The 13,921-nt window shown below is 48.6% G+C and overlaps 1 protein-coding gene across 1 annotated transcript in view; it reads right to left on the bottom strand.

Moving 5' to 3' along the window:
- The window catches only part of LOC134983615 (oocyte zinc finger protein XlCOF22-like), a 64,459-nt gene that overhangs the window by 44,311 nt on the left and 6,227 nt on the right, over window positions 1-13,921 (bottom strand). Inside the window, exons 2-7 of the mRNA XM_063949292.1 lie at window positions 7,578-7,769; window positions 7,319-7,498; window positions 6,757-6,945; window positions 6,301-6,424; window positions 6,086-6,183; window positions 5,874-5,985 (exon numbers count right to left, since the gene is read on the bottom strand). Of these exons, the coding sequence (XP_063805362.1) occupies window positions 5,874-5,985; window positions 6,086-6,183; window positions 6,301-6,424; window positions 6,757-6,945; window positions 7,319-7,498; window positions 7,578-7,769 (895 nt within the window). The remainder of the gene's footprint in view (window positions 1-5,873; window positions 5,986-6,085; window positions 6,184-6,300; window positions 6,425-6,756; window positions 6,946-7,318; window positions 7,499-7,577; window positions 7,770-13,921) is intronic.

Genomic DNA, 13,921 nt, shown 5'->3' with positions numbered 1-13,921 from the left:
TTATAATACATATAATTTATAGTAGTCCATGGACTTAAACTCTTGCAGTGCTGGTGGTACTGGGAATTTTCTCTCCCGCACCCCGTGTTCTGCAATCCACACACATTGCCACTGGTGCAGCCCTGTAGCTTCTATACCCGATACTGTACCGCACAGCACTGAGGGACTCAGCAGCCGGAAGCAATGTGGGGCTGTGGTGAAACATATATACGTTTTTCTTAATTAATTTTACATTTTAGTTATTTATACATGACGCCTAGCGCCGACACTGCCCATAATGGCACCACCCCAGAGGGCGTACCATTCTGAGACCATGCCCACCATTATGGCTACGTGGAACATGGTCCCAGCCACAGTAAGAAAGTATTAGAAGCCAAGGAGCATGTAGGTTCCAGCTAGATCTGTGGATAAGAAGCCTCCACTCTCCTGAAACTAAGGGGTTATATTTACTGAAGTGCGGGTTTTAGATTCTAATTGTCTTCTAGAAGGTGCTAGATAAATAAAAAGAGAATGTGATTGGTCGCTATGGAAAACATGCCAACTTCTACAGACCCACACATTAGTAAATATACCCCTTAGCATTACCAAACATACTCCTAAGCATGATCACTTTTCTGGACAGTAAGACAATGGGATTAATGTATCAAGAAGTAAAAAATAGGATTTATATTATCTACCGGTAAATCCTTTTCTCGTAGTCCATAAGGGATATTGGGGAGACTTAATACGATGGGGTATAGACGTGGTCCAAAGGATCCGGTGCACTTTATATTTCTTCACTAGGTGTGCTGGCTCCTCCCCTCTATGCCTCCTCCTACAGGCAGTTATAGGTAAAATAGTGCCTGAAGGAGAAAGGACATACACGAGAGAAGGAAACATAACAAAGAGTGGTAAGATTTATATACCAGCACACCACGAACATATAACAACCGGCAATAACAACATCTGAACAGGTAACCACATAACGAGAACCTGCAGAAAAGTCAACGCACTGAGGCAGGCGCCCAATATCTCTTATGGACTACGTGAAAAGGATTTACTGGTAGGTAATTCAAATCCTATTTTCTCTAGCATCCATAGGGGATATTGGGGAATCTAGTACGATGGGAACGTCGCAAAGCTTCCGGAATGGGCAGGGACGTGTGAAGACTACTTCAGCACCGCCTGCCCAAACTGGGTATCCTCTTTGGCCAGGGCATCAAACTTGTAGAACTTAACAAATGTTTTCTTCCCCGACCAGGTAGCGGCTCAGCACAGTTGCAAGGCTGAGACTACACTTAGGAACAGGAAAGCTGCCGACACATGGGCCTGTTGGATAGTAAGCCTAATCCAACGAGCAATGGACTGCTTCGAAGCAGGACAACCCTTTTACTGCGCATCATAGAGCACGAACAAAGAATCTTTCTGATCCGAGCCGTTTGCTTGCTATAGATCTTCAAAGCTCGTCCATCATCTAACGCCACCAGAGGAGGTGAATAGTCAGAATTTGAAGGAACCACAATAGGTTGATTCAGTGAAACGCGGAGACCACCTTTAGCAGGAACTGCTGTCCTGTACAGAGCTCCACTCTGTCCTCGTAAAAGTCCAAGTAGGGAATCTTACACTATAAGGCCCCCAATTCTGAGACACTTCGAGCTCAAGCCAGAGCCAATAACATCACAGTCTTCCACGTGAGGTACTTGTCTTCAACCATCATCAGAGGTTCAAACCAGGAGGACTGTAGAAATTCCAACACTACATTAAAATCCCAGGGTGCCGTAGGCGGCACAAAAGGAAGTTGGATGTGGAGTACCCCTTGCAAGAAGGTCTGAACTTCTGGCAACAGTGCCAATTTCTTCTGGAAGAAAATGAAGAGATCCGAAGTCTGGACCTTAATGGAGCCCAGGCATAAGCCCTTATCCACACCAGCCTGCAGGAAACGTAAGAAAAGTCCCAAGTGGAACTCTGCAGGTGGATAGGCGTGTTCCTCGCACCAAGAGACATATCTCTTCCAGATATGATGATAATGTTTTGACGTCACAGGTTTCCTGGCCTGAACCATGGTAGCAATAACCTTTTTGGAAAGGCCCTAGGATGTTCCGCTCAACCTCCATGCCGCCAATTGAAGACGTCGTAAGTCCGGGTAGACGAACGGTCCCTGTTGAAGAAGATCTCTTCTTAGTGGGAGAGGCCAAGGGTCTTCGATGGACATGTCCAGAAGATTTGCGTACCACGCCCTCTGAGCCCGAACAGAAGTGCCTGGACTCCTTGATTCCCGATTCGCTTAAGCACACTTGGCAGCAACGGAATCGGGGGAACCAGGTAGACCAGCCGGTAAGGCCAAGGTGACGTCCGTGCATCCACTGTCCTCGCCTGAGGGTTCCTTGTTCGTGAGCAATACCAGTGAAGCTTCTTGTTGAGTCGAGAAGCCATCATGTCTATTTGCGGGCAGCCCCACCGGTTGATGACCTGATGGAACACCTGCTGGTGAAGTCCTCACTCCCCCAGGTGGAGATCGCGACGACTTAGGAAATCCGCTTCCCAGTTTACCACACCCGGAATGAAGATTGCCGACATTGCTCTTGCATTTCTATCTTCCCAGGGGAGTATTTTTGACACTTCTTGCATGCAGGCTCTGCTTTTTGTCCCTCCTTGCCGATTGATGTACGCCACGGCTGTGGCGTTGGCCGACTGTACTTAGATCGCGTGATCCCTGAGCAGAGGAGAGGCCTTAAGCAGAGCTTTGTAGATCGACGGAAGTACCAGAAAGTTGAGGCTTTTCATGGGCTGACCACCTGCCATGGAACTGCGCCCCTTGGGTGACAGCTCCCCATCCACTTAGACTAGCATCTGTCGTAAGGAGGGTCCAATCCTGGATCCCAAAACTCCGTCCCTCCAGTAGATTGGAGGACTGCAAGCCACCACAAGAGGGAAATCCTGGCCTGAGGTGACAGCTGAATCATCCGGTGCATCTGTAGATGTGATCCGGACCACTTGCTCAGGAGATCCAACTGAAATGTTCTGGCACGGAACCTCCCATATTGGATCGCCTCGTATGAGGCGACCATCTTTCCCAACAATCTTATGCAAAGATGGATGCACACTAGAGTAGGTCGGAGCACCATGCGGACCATCTCCTGAAGTGTTCTCGCCTTGTCCCCTGGTACCTTCTAGGCCACAGTATCCAGCAACATCCTCAGGAACAGGAGCCTTTGAGTTGGCTCTAGGTGGGACTTCTGTAAGTTGAGGTTCCACCCATGGTGTAACAGAAGGTGGATAGTGCGGTCGATATGGAGCAATAAAAGCTCCCTATATCTTGCTTTTACCAGAAGATTGTCAAGGTAAGGGACAACATTGACCCCCTGGACCATTATCTCCGCCATCACCTTTATGATTAACTTCGGAGCTGTGGACAGGTCGAAGGGCAGGGCCTGGAACTGGTAGTGATCGTCCAGCAGGGCAAACCTCAGGTACGGTTGTGAGGTGGTCAAATCGGAATATGAAGGTAAGTATCCTTGATGTCCAAGGAGACCTTGAATTCCTGTTTCTCCAGGCCCGCAATCACTGCTCGCAAGGATTCCATTTTGAACTTGAAAACCTTCAGGTAAGGATTCAAGAACTTCAGATTCAAAATGGGCCTTACCAAACCATCCTGTTTTGGTACCACAAACAGGTTGGAGTAATAACCCTTGCCTCGTTGTGGTATTGGTACAGGAACAATGACGTAGGACTGGACCAACTTTTGGATGGCCTGTTGCAACATAACCTGCATAGACTTCAAAGCTGGTAAGCTTGATTTGAAAAATCGTTGGGGAGGAGCACCGTCGAACTCCAGCTTGTAGCCCTGAGAAATAAGATCCCTGACCCAGGTATACTGGCAGGAAGCCTACCAGACGCGGCTAAAGTGACGCAGTCGAGATCCCCTCGGGGTGGGTGGGCACCGTCATGCTGAGGTCTTAGTGGAAGCAGAACTGGTGGTCTGTTCCTGAGAGCTGGTGCTTGCAGGTTTTCTTGATTTACCTCTGGTGCCTCTATTCGTATTTGAGGCACCTCTAGCCTTAGAACAAAATCTGTAAGACCGAAAGGACTGCATAGACAGCCCCGTGCAGGAGCGTCTCGCCGGCGGGGCCACAGAGGGGAGAAACGTGGATTTCCCAGCAGTATCTTTGGAAATCCACGTATCCAACTCAAACCCAAAGAGCCATTCCCACCGAAAAGAGGAGGGAATTCACACTGCATTTTGATTCTGCGTCCGCAATCCAATGACGCAACCACAAAGCCCTGCGCGCCGACATTGCCATGGCAGAAGTACTAGCATTCATATTTCCCATCTCCTTAAGCGAGTTACACAGGCGGCGTGTAGTGTCCTGAATGTGCTTGAGGAGAGTCACCATAGTGACCGGCACATAGCTCTGGAGAGGCCCTCCTGAATCTGAGTAACCCACATATGAATGACATGGGTCATCCAGCTATGACCGGCCTCTGTGATACACCTGCTGCCACGTAAATAGATTTTAGCGTAGTCTGTATTTTCTGGTTCCCAGGATCCTTCATGGTAAAGGAGCCCGGGGCAGGCAGCACCGCCTTTTTAGACAGTCGAGAGACTGATACCTCAACCCCTGGGGCTTCCACCCAAAACTTCCTGCCTTCAGGAGGAAATGGGAAAGTGCGCAGCGTCCTCTAGAGGGAGCTTTAACACGTCCCGTATAGCCAAAATTAGGGGTTCAATACCCCGAGCAGAATTGGAATCCCCACTAATGGGATCCAAGTCTTCCAATCTTCCTGTATATCCTCATCTGTATCAGAGAGTAGAGCAGGTAAACCAAGCTTTTGTGGACCTGCATGAGAGAGAGCGGGGCTGTGTAACATCTGCCCTAGCAGCTAAGTCTGCAACAGCTTGTTGTAGTAGCTGAGTTTTAAGTACATTAGCAGTGAGCTGGGATGACATATCAGACATCATGGTTTGAAGAGACTCTAGCCAGTGGGGCACTGGACCCTCTCCCACAGCCCCTTCACTGATTTGTGAAGATTGGCTGCATTGTTCACAAGAAACAGAATCAGATGACAATAGAGAGAATCTGGTGTGGCATACACTGCATAGTTTGTGTTTACCCAAGATTCACAGTAAGCACAGTAGAGGGGAGGAGCCAGCACACCCAGTGAAGAAATTTAAAGTGCACCGGTTCTTTTGGACCCCGTCTATACCCCATCGTACTAGATTCCCCAATATCCCTTATGGATGCTAGAGAAAGAGTGGAGATGTGGACCACGAGAAAAGTTGCCCCTAGCAACCAATCAGCTTTGAGGTAGCATTTATATAGCATCACATATATATGTATAACATACATTAGTGCTGGTATACGACTTGTCTCAGACGCAAATCAGAAAAGTATTTCATTTACAGATATTATTACTCTTATTGCAAAGGGAGGACAATATGTAATGTCAGGAGGATCTTGGGATATGCGACACCACATCTCTTTCCACTATTCAGAGAATGAATGGCTACAATGTTTCAAAGGCCAGAAAGATGTTACACCTAGTGTTGTATACCAAACACCAGAGAGTGTGGGGGGGAGACTGGTCAGATCTCTGGGCTGGTAACACATAGTGACATGATGTGAAGAGTAGAGCAGGAGTATAATAGGTTCTGATGGCTCCTGATGTATGAGATACACCAGAGAGTATGGGGAGGAGACTGGTCAGATCTCTGGGCTGGTAACACACAGTGACATGATGTGAGGGGGAGAGCAGGAGTATAATAGGGGCTGATGGCTCCTGACTCCTCCAATGGGCAGATACTTTGCCCTGATTAGTCTGTACTAACAGTAGATGGTGGAGAATAACAGATTGCTGTAGTGACTGAACAAGGAGAATATGTGATTATTACTCACCTGTGCTGATATCTGTAGGGATTTCCTCCTCCTTACACTGCTGATCACCCATCACATGCGTCTGCTCTTCTACTTTTATATCTTCTACTTTAACATCAATAAGATCTTCACCCTAAATAACATCAAAATATCAGTGTTCAATATTCAAACACCTTCAGTACAAATCCTTAAGTGTATATTCATCTGTATTTCAGTATTGTGTGAGACCCTACCAGACCCTCCTGTAGGACACTGTGATTCTCCAATGTATGGTCCTGGGAATACAGAGGATGGGAACATCTCTCTGGGGTATTCCTGTTACTGGCCCCATCTGTAGGAGACACACAGTGACTGAGTACATTGTATATATGTGATTATCAGATGATGTGTAGCTAGGTGGCCCCCATAGCTGCTCTCTCCATTACACTACATGATAGTCTCCTCTTACCCAGTGATGTGAGGGGCCGGGGATTCTCCATCATCACGTCCTTGTACAGACCCCTGTGTTCTTCTATATACTCCCACTCCTCCATGGAGAAAGAGACCGTGACATCCTCACACCTTATAGGAACCTGACACACACAATGATACAGTCATCACCCAGACACATCCCCCGGTGTTGCTGTATAATGTCCCATTCCCAGCAGTCACCTCTCCAGTCATCACCCAGACACATTCCCTAGTGTTACTGTATAATGTCCCATTCCCAGCAGTCACCTCTCCAGTCATCACCCAGACACATCCCCTGGTCTTACTGTATAATGTCCCATTCCCAGCAGTCACCTCTCCAGACACATCCCCTGGTGTTACTGTATAATGTCCCATTCCCAGCAGTCACCTCTCCAGTCATCCCCAAGACACATCCCCTGGTGTTACTGTATAATGTCCCATTCCCAGCAGTCACCTCTCCAGTCAGCAGCTGAATGATCTTGTTGGTGAGATCCAGGATCTTCTGGTGATTGTGCCTCTCATGTATCAGTGAGTGAGGTGGAGGCACCGTGATGGGGCTCTGGGTCCTCCCCAATCCTGACACACGGTGATGGCTGCTGGGTGGCTCACACTCTCCAGATGTTCCCTTCACTACTGTGTGATCCTGTGTACAACATTTATTAAATTCTACCATGTGAACAGTAGATGCTTACATACATGTACCGTGTCATTAATACTAATAAAACCTGCTGCATTAGAAGAAAGCAAAATCTGCATATTGGGCTGATATATCAGATAGTAAGGAGTAAATTGATTTTGCACATTCTGGTCAGTTCAGGGTCATCAACAAAACTTAAAAGATTAAAAAAATAATCATATAAAGTTTTATTGGAGAAATAATGAAAACATCACATATAAAAATAATCTATAATCGCCTCCTTCACTATTTTATCACCAATGTCCTATCTGCCTATAATCTGCAGGCCTCTGCTGTCATGTATGAGACAAGAGGACATGACATTCCCAGAATCCCTCACCTCTCCAGTCAGCACACAGATGATGTCCAGGAAGAGATTTATTATCCTCTCAGTCATATCCATCTTCAATGCCTGGTGATTGTCCATCATCACGTCCTTGTACAGACCCCTGTGTTCCTCTATATACTCCCACTCCTCCATGGAGAGATAGACAGTGACGTCCTCACACCTTATAGGAACCTGACACACACAATGATACAGTCATCACCCAGACACATCCCCTGGTGTTACTGTATAATGCCCCATTCCCAGCAGTCACCTCTCCAGTCAGCAGATGAATGATCTTGTTGGTGAGCTTTAGGATCTTCTGGTCACTGTGCCTCTCATGTGTCAGTGAGCGAGGTGGAGGCACTGTGATGGGGCTCTGGGTCCTGCTCAGTCCTCCTGACACACAAGGATGGCTACTGGGTGTCTCACACTTCCCAGATGTCTTCCTCACTACTGTGTGATCCTGTGTATTGAGAGAGCCATCAATAAAACTGAATGGAAAACGACATCTATATCTCATGCCTAAAGCTGGCGTCAATATAACCAACAGTATGTTAAAAGTAAAACCTGGTAAAAGAATGCAAAAGGACCAGGTCACCGCTCTCCACAACTGCTCCAGTGGGGTACCATGGCAAACCAGCCAAGAGGCCACGACCATACAAGTTGAATGAGCCCAGAGGGACGTCGGACAGGCGCATCGAGAGATAGATATGGCTGACGAATAGTGGCAGTAATCCACTGAGCAATAGATCCTTTGGACGCTAGTCAGCCACAATTGGGAGCTACCACAAGGATCAAAAGTAAAAATTGAAAGCAAGATCTCTTGGTTCAAATAGAAAGCACCTTAGGTAAAAAGATGTCTTTGTCCGTAACACCACCCTATCAGAATTAAGGATAAGTAAGGGAGGCTTAGAAGACAGGGCCACCAATTCCAATATCCTCACAGAAAAGGCAATACCTAGGAGGAAAACCACCTTCAAGGTAAAGTAGCAGAATTTCACCATCTCAAGAGGCTCAAAAAGGAGGTGAAGAGTCTCCATAACTAAAATTTAAATTCCATGAAGGGATAGGAAGAATGTATGACGGGAATATATGAAGGACCTCTTAAAGGAAAGCTTGCACAGCCGGAATGAAAGTCATCTTTGGAAAAGGACTGAAAGTGCAGACACTTGTCACTGTCACTCTCCCTCACCTCCCCAGTTATGTCCCTGTGTTAGACAATCCCAGATCTCACCTCCCCAGTCAGGTCCCTGTGTTAGTAATACGAATATGAGTGATGTCACTGTGACACTCCCAGGATGAGCATTTGTATTCACACTGAAAGTATGACGCTTATCCTGGACAATGCGGCAATAATTCAGTGAGACGCCCTGTCATGGAGCGCTATTAACAGCTTGTCCACACTGAAATAATCAGTAACAATTAAAGTGGGCACAATTCTACTGTGACAAAATACAACATGGATACATTTGTATATAAATTGGCTTGTGTGGGCAACATAGTGTAGAGTTCAGAGAACAGAGGATTGTTGAACCATATCTGCACAGCTAACTCTAATCAATTGATATCTTCATGAGTTTATGACAGCACGAGATTGATACTAAGAATCTGACTTCTGGGAACAGTCATTATTAAAAATTAAGACTGCAAGAGAACAGATTTATATACATCCTAATTAACTTTGTATGTGAACACATAGGCTGATGATATTACAGCGAATAATAGAGTTTAAATATATTAATTTTGTGACTGACAGTATAGTTATCGACATTTTGAATCACGAATTAAGTAAATATCAGGAGTGTTCATTGACATCCCGGTACTATATATTTTAATTCTTTTTTCTTTACTTTATATCTATATTTTAATATTTCACCTTTTTAGCTTCAATAGATGGGGATTTATTAATTGCATATATCTAATAAAAGTTATGTTTTATAATTGACCATTAAAATAAGATTTTACTCACCGGTAAATCTATTTCTCGTAGTCCGTAGTGGATGCTGGGAACTCCGTAAGGACCATGGGGAATAGCGGCTCCGCAGGAGACTGGGCACAACTAAAGAAAGCTTTAGGACTACCTGGTGTGCACTGGCTCCTCCCACTATGACCCTCCTCCAGACCTCAGTTAGGATACTGTGCCCGGAAGAGCTGACACAATAAGGAAGGATTTTGAATCCCGGGTAAGACTCATACCAGCCACACCAATCACACCGTATAACTCGTGATACTATACCCAGTTAACAGTATGAACTATAACTGAGCCTCTCAACAGATGGCTCATAACAATAACCCTTTAGTTAGGCAATAACTATATACAAGTATTGCAGACAATCCGCAGTTGGGATGGGCGCCCAGCATCCACTACGGACTACGAGAAATAGATTTACCGGTGAGTAAAATCTTATTATCTCTGACGTCCTAGTGGATGCTGGGAACTCCGTAAGGACCATGGGGATTATACCAAAGCTCCCAAACGGGCGGGAGTGCGGATGACTCTGCAACACCGAATGAGAGAACTCAAGGTCCTCCTCAGCCAAGGTGTCAAATTTGTAAAATTTTGCAAACGTATTTGACCCTGACCAAGTAGCAGCTCGGCAAAGTTGTAAAGCCGAGACCCCTCGGGCAGCCGCCCAAGAAGAGCCCACCTTCCTTGTGGAGTGGGCCTTTACAGATTTAGGATGCGGCAGTCCAGCCGCAGAATGCGCCAGCTGAATTGTGCTACAAATCCAGCGAGCAATAGTCTGCTTAGAAGCAGGAGCACCCAGCTTGTTGGGTGCATACAGGATAAAAAGCGAGTCAGTTTTCCTGACTCCAGCCGTCCTGGAAATATAAATTTTCAAGGCCCTGACTACGTCCAGCAACTTGGAATCCTCCAAGTCCCTAGTAGCCGCAGGCACTACAATAGGTTGGTTCAAGTGAAAAGCTGATACCACCTTAGGGAGAAACTGGGGACTAGTCCTCAATTCTGCCCTATCCATATGGAAAATCAGATAAGGGATTTTACATGACAAAGCCGCCAATTCTGACACATGCCTGGCCGAAGCCAAGGCCAATAGCATGACCACTTTCCACGTGAGATATTTTAGATCCACGGTTTTAAGTGGCTCAAACCAATGTGGTTTTAGGAAGCTCAACACCACGTTGAGATCCCAAGGTGCCACTGGAGGCACAAAAGGGGGCTGAATATGCAGCACTCCCTTTACAAATGTCTGAACTTCAGCAGTGAAGCCAGTTCTTTTTGGAAGAAAATCGACAGAGCCGAAATCTGGACCTTAATGGAACCCAATTTTAGGCCCATAGTCACTCCTGACTGTAGGAAGTGCAGAAATCGACCCAGCTGAAATTCCTCAAATGGGGCCTTCCTGGCCTCACATCACGCAACATATTTTCGCCAAATACGGTGATAATGGTTTGCGGTTACTTCTTTCCTGGCTTTAATCAGCGTAGGAATGACATCCTCCGGAATGCCCTTTTCTTTTAGGATCCGGTGTTCAACCGCCATGCCGTCAAACGCAGCCGCGGTAAGTCTTGGAACAGACAGGGCCCCTGCTGAAGCAGATCCTGTCTGAGCGGCAGAGGCCATGGGTCCTCTGATATCATTTCTTGAAGTTCTGGGTACCAAGCCCTTCTTTGCCAATCCGGAACCACGAGTATCGTTCTTACTCCTCATCTTCTTCTTATTCTCAGTACCTTTGGTATGAGAGGCAGAGGAGGGAACACATAAACCGACTGGTACACCCACGGTGTCACTAGAGCGTCCACAGCTATTGCCTGAGGGTCCCTCAGTGATCGCGCTGTGCGAAAAAAATTGTGGGTCCTAGGGATCCCTCACTATAAAAAATTGGAGTCCTACTCCACCGTTTCTGGGTCCCATCACACTTTATGAGGGGTGAGGGAAGGTTGCAGTTGGGACTGTGCGGGGGCCAGGTGGCATTTAGGATAGAGGGGTAAAAAAGCAAGTAGCAGTTGGGGTGAAGCAGGGAGAAGTTGGGGCAGAGCGGGGCTGTAAAGGCAGGCAGCGCTGGGGGTAGGGAGAGAGTAAGTTCAGACAGTTGAAACAGTGTTGGGGTGGCTAGTGGCAGGCAGTGCTTGGAGTAGTTAGGAGTTAATTGTAGATAGCAGCTGTGGCAGTACTGGGGGGCAAGGAGGGATTTAGGGGCAGGAAGTACTGGGGGTCGAAGAGAGGCATAGCTAGATAGCAGCTAGGGCAGTAGTGGGGGCATGGAGGGGGTTAGGGGCTGGTAGTATTGGGGGTATAGAGGGGGCATGAGTAGATGGCTTGGGTGGTACAGGGTGGCAAGGAGGGGGTTAGGGGCAGGCAGTACTGGAGGTAGAGATGCGGCTTGGGTAGATAGCAGCTGGGGCAGTACTGGAGAGCAAGGGGGGGGTTAGGGGCAGAAGTACTGGTAGGGAGCGGGTATGGATAGATACTGGGGATCGAAAGGGGGCATGGGTAGATACTGTGGGTAGGGGATAGCTGGGTCTGTACTGGGGGCAAGGAGGGGGTTAGGGGCAGGAAGTGCTGGGGGTAGGGAGACAGCATGGGTAGATACTGGGGACAGTGGATAGATGGGACAGTGCAGGGGGTCAAGGAGGGGGTTAGAGGCAGGAAGTACTGGTGGTAGGGTAAGGGTAGATGGCTGCTGGGGCACCGGAGACACGACCTCTACACACGTGTGTGGCTGGCAGCGGGGACCGTGGGCGTATATGACAGCACCCCTATAGTACTATACACATCTTACCAGGTGCCGAGTGCGGGAAGTAAGGCTGAGGAAGTAGCCGCGGCTGTGTGTGGGTACTCTCCAATGATGGCATCCTGGTCAGCGTAGCTGCAGCCGAGAAGAGGATGCTGAAGCGCTGGGTGTGTAGGAGGGGTGACGGCTGGTATCTAGGAGGCGATGTCCGGTGCTCGGCAGATGCTCCTTTCGGGACTCGTGAGACGGCTCTGCGCGTGACAGCTCGGCCGGTCTCTGTCACAGGGAGAGGGTGAAGGCTGAAGACAGACATTCTGCTGCCCAGGAGATACGCTAGCTGCAGCTGCTGTGTGGGTTATTACTGTGAGGCAGTGGGATCAGGCCGCTCTGATGCAGCTGGCTGCTGTCAGTGTATCAGGGCAGACAAGTGGAGCAGGTCAGTGAATTCTTATTGGCTGACACGGTGCACACAGGCATCAGCGCGTCCTGCAGGACCCGCTCTCATTTTTAAAAACTGAGTCAATGCGCTATAACACGTATTTTGTGATCACTGGAGGGTGTTACAGAGAGAGGGGGAGGAGCAGGAGATAGGGAGGGGAGCGAGTGTGTGTGTCAGAGACGGAGAGAGAGAGGGGAGTAAGAAAGAGAGACAGCGTCAGGGAGAGAGAGACAGCGTCGGAGAGAGAAAGAGGGGCATTTAAGAGGGTGTCAGGGAGAGAGGGAGAGGTGCATGAGAGAGTATGTCAGGGAGAGAGATGGAGAGGAGCATGAGAGTGTCAGGGAGAGAGATGGAGAGAAGCATGAGAGTGTGTGTCAGGGAGAGGCACATGAGAGTGTGTCAGGGAGAGGTAGGGAGAGCTGCATGAGAGAGAGGCACATGAGAGTCAGAGAGAGGGAGAGGCACATGAGAGAGTGTCAGGGAGAGAGGGAGAGGCACATGAGAGTGTCAGGGAGAGGAGCAAGACAGAGTGTCAGGGAGAGGGAGGGAGAGCTGCGTGAGAGAGGGAGAGGCACATGAGAGTGTCAGGGAGGGAGAGGCGCCTGAGAGTCAGGGAGAGGCACATGAAAGAGTGTCAGAGAGAGGAGCAAGACAGTGTCAGGGAGAGAGAGAGAGGGAGAGGCACATGAGAGAGAGTGTCAGGGAGAGGGAGAGGCACATGAGAGTGTCAGGGACAGAGAGGGAGAGGCACATGAGAGAGTGTCAGGGAGAGGGAGAGGCGCATGAGAGAGAGTGTCAGGGAGAGAGAGGGAGAGGCACATGAGTGTCAGGGAGAGGAGCAAGACAGAGTCAGAGAGAGGGAGAGGCACATGAGGAGAGAGTCAGGGAGAGAGGGAGAGGCACATGAGTGCCAGGGAGAGGAGCAAGACAGAGAGTGATAGGGAGAGGGAGGGAGAGGCGCATGAGAGTGTGTCAGGAAGAGGCACATGAGATTGTCAGGGAGAGAGGGAGAGGCATATGAGAGATTGTTAGGGAGAGGCGCATGAGAGTGTCAGGGAGGGAGAGGCACATGAGAGATTGTCAGGGAGAGGCGCATGAGAGTGTCAGGGAGGGAGAGGCACATGAGAGATTGTCAGGGAGAGAGGGAGAGGCATATGAGAGATTATCAGGGAGAGGCGCATGAGTGTCAGGGAGGGAGAGGCACATGAGAGAGAGTCAGGGAGAGAGGGAGAGGCACATGAGTATCAGGGAGAGGCACATGAGAGACAGTGTCAGGGAGAGGGAAGAGCAAGACAGTGTCAGGCAGAGGGAGAGGCGGTTGAGAGAATGTCGGGGAGAGAGGGAGAGGCACATGAGAGAGTGTCAGGGAGAGAGAGAGGCACATGAGAGAGTGTCAGGGAGAGGCGCATGAGAGTGTCAGGGAGAGAGTGAAGCGAGACAGAGTGTCGGGGAGAGGGAGGGAGAGGCGCATGAGAGTGT

This window comes from Pseudophryne corroboree (genome assembly GCF_028390025.1).
Source record: "Pseudophryne corroboree isolate aPseCor3 chromosome 3 unlocalized genomic scaffold, aPseCor3.hap2 SUPER_3_unloc_2, whole genome shotgun sequence".
Taxonomy (NCBI): Eukaryota; Metazoa; Chordata; class Amphibia; order Anura; family Myobatrachidae; genus Pseudophryne; species Pseudophryne corroboree.
The sequence above is the reverse complement of the archived record's forward strand: the minus strand, read 5'-3'. Positions and strand labels throughout refer to the sequence as shown.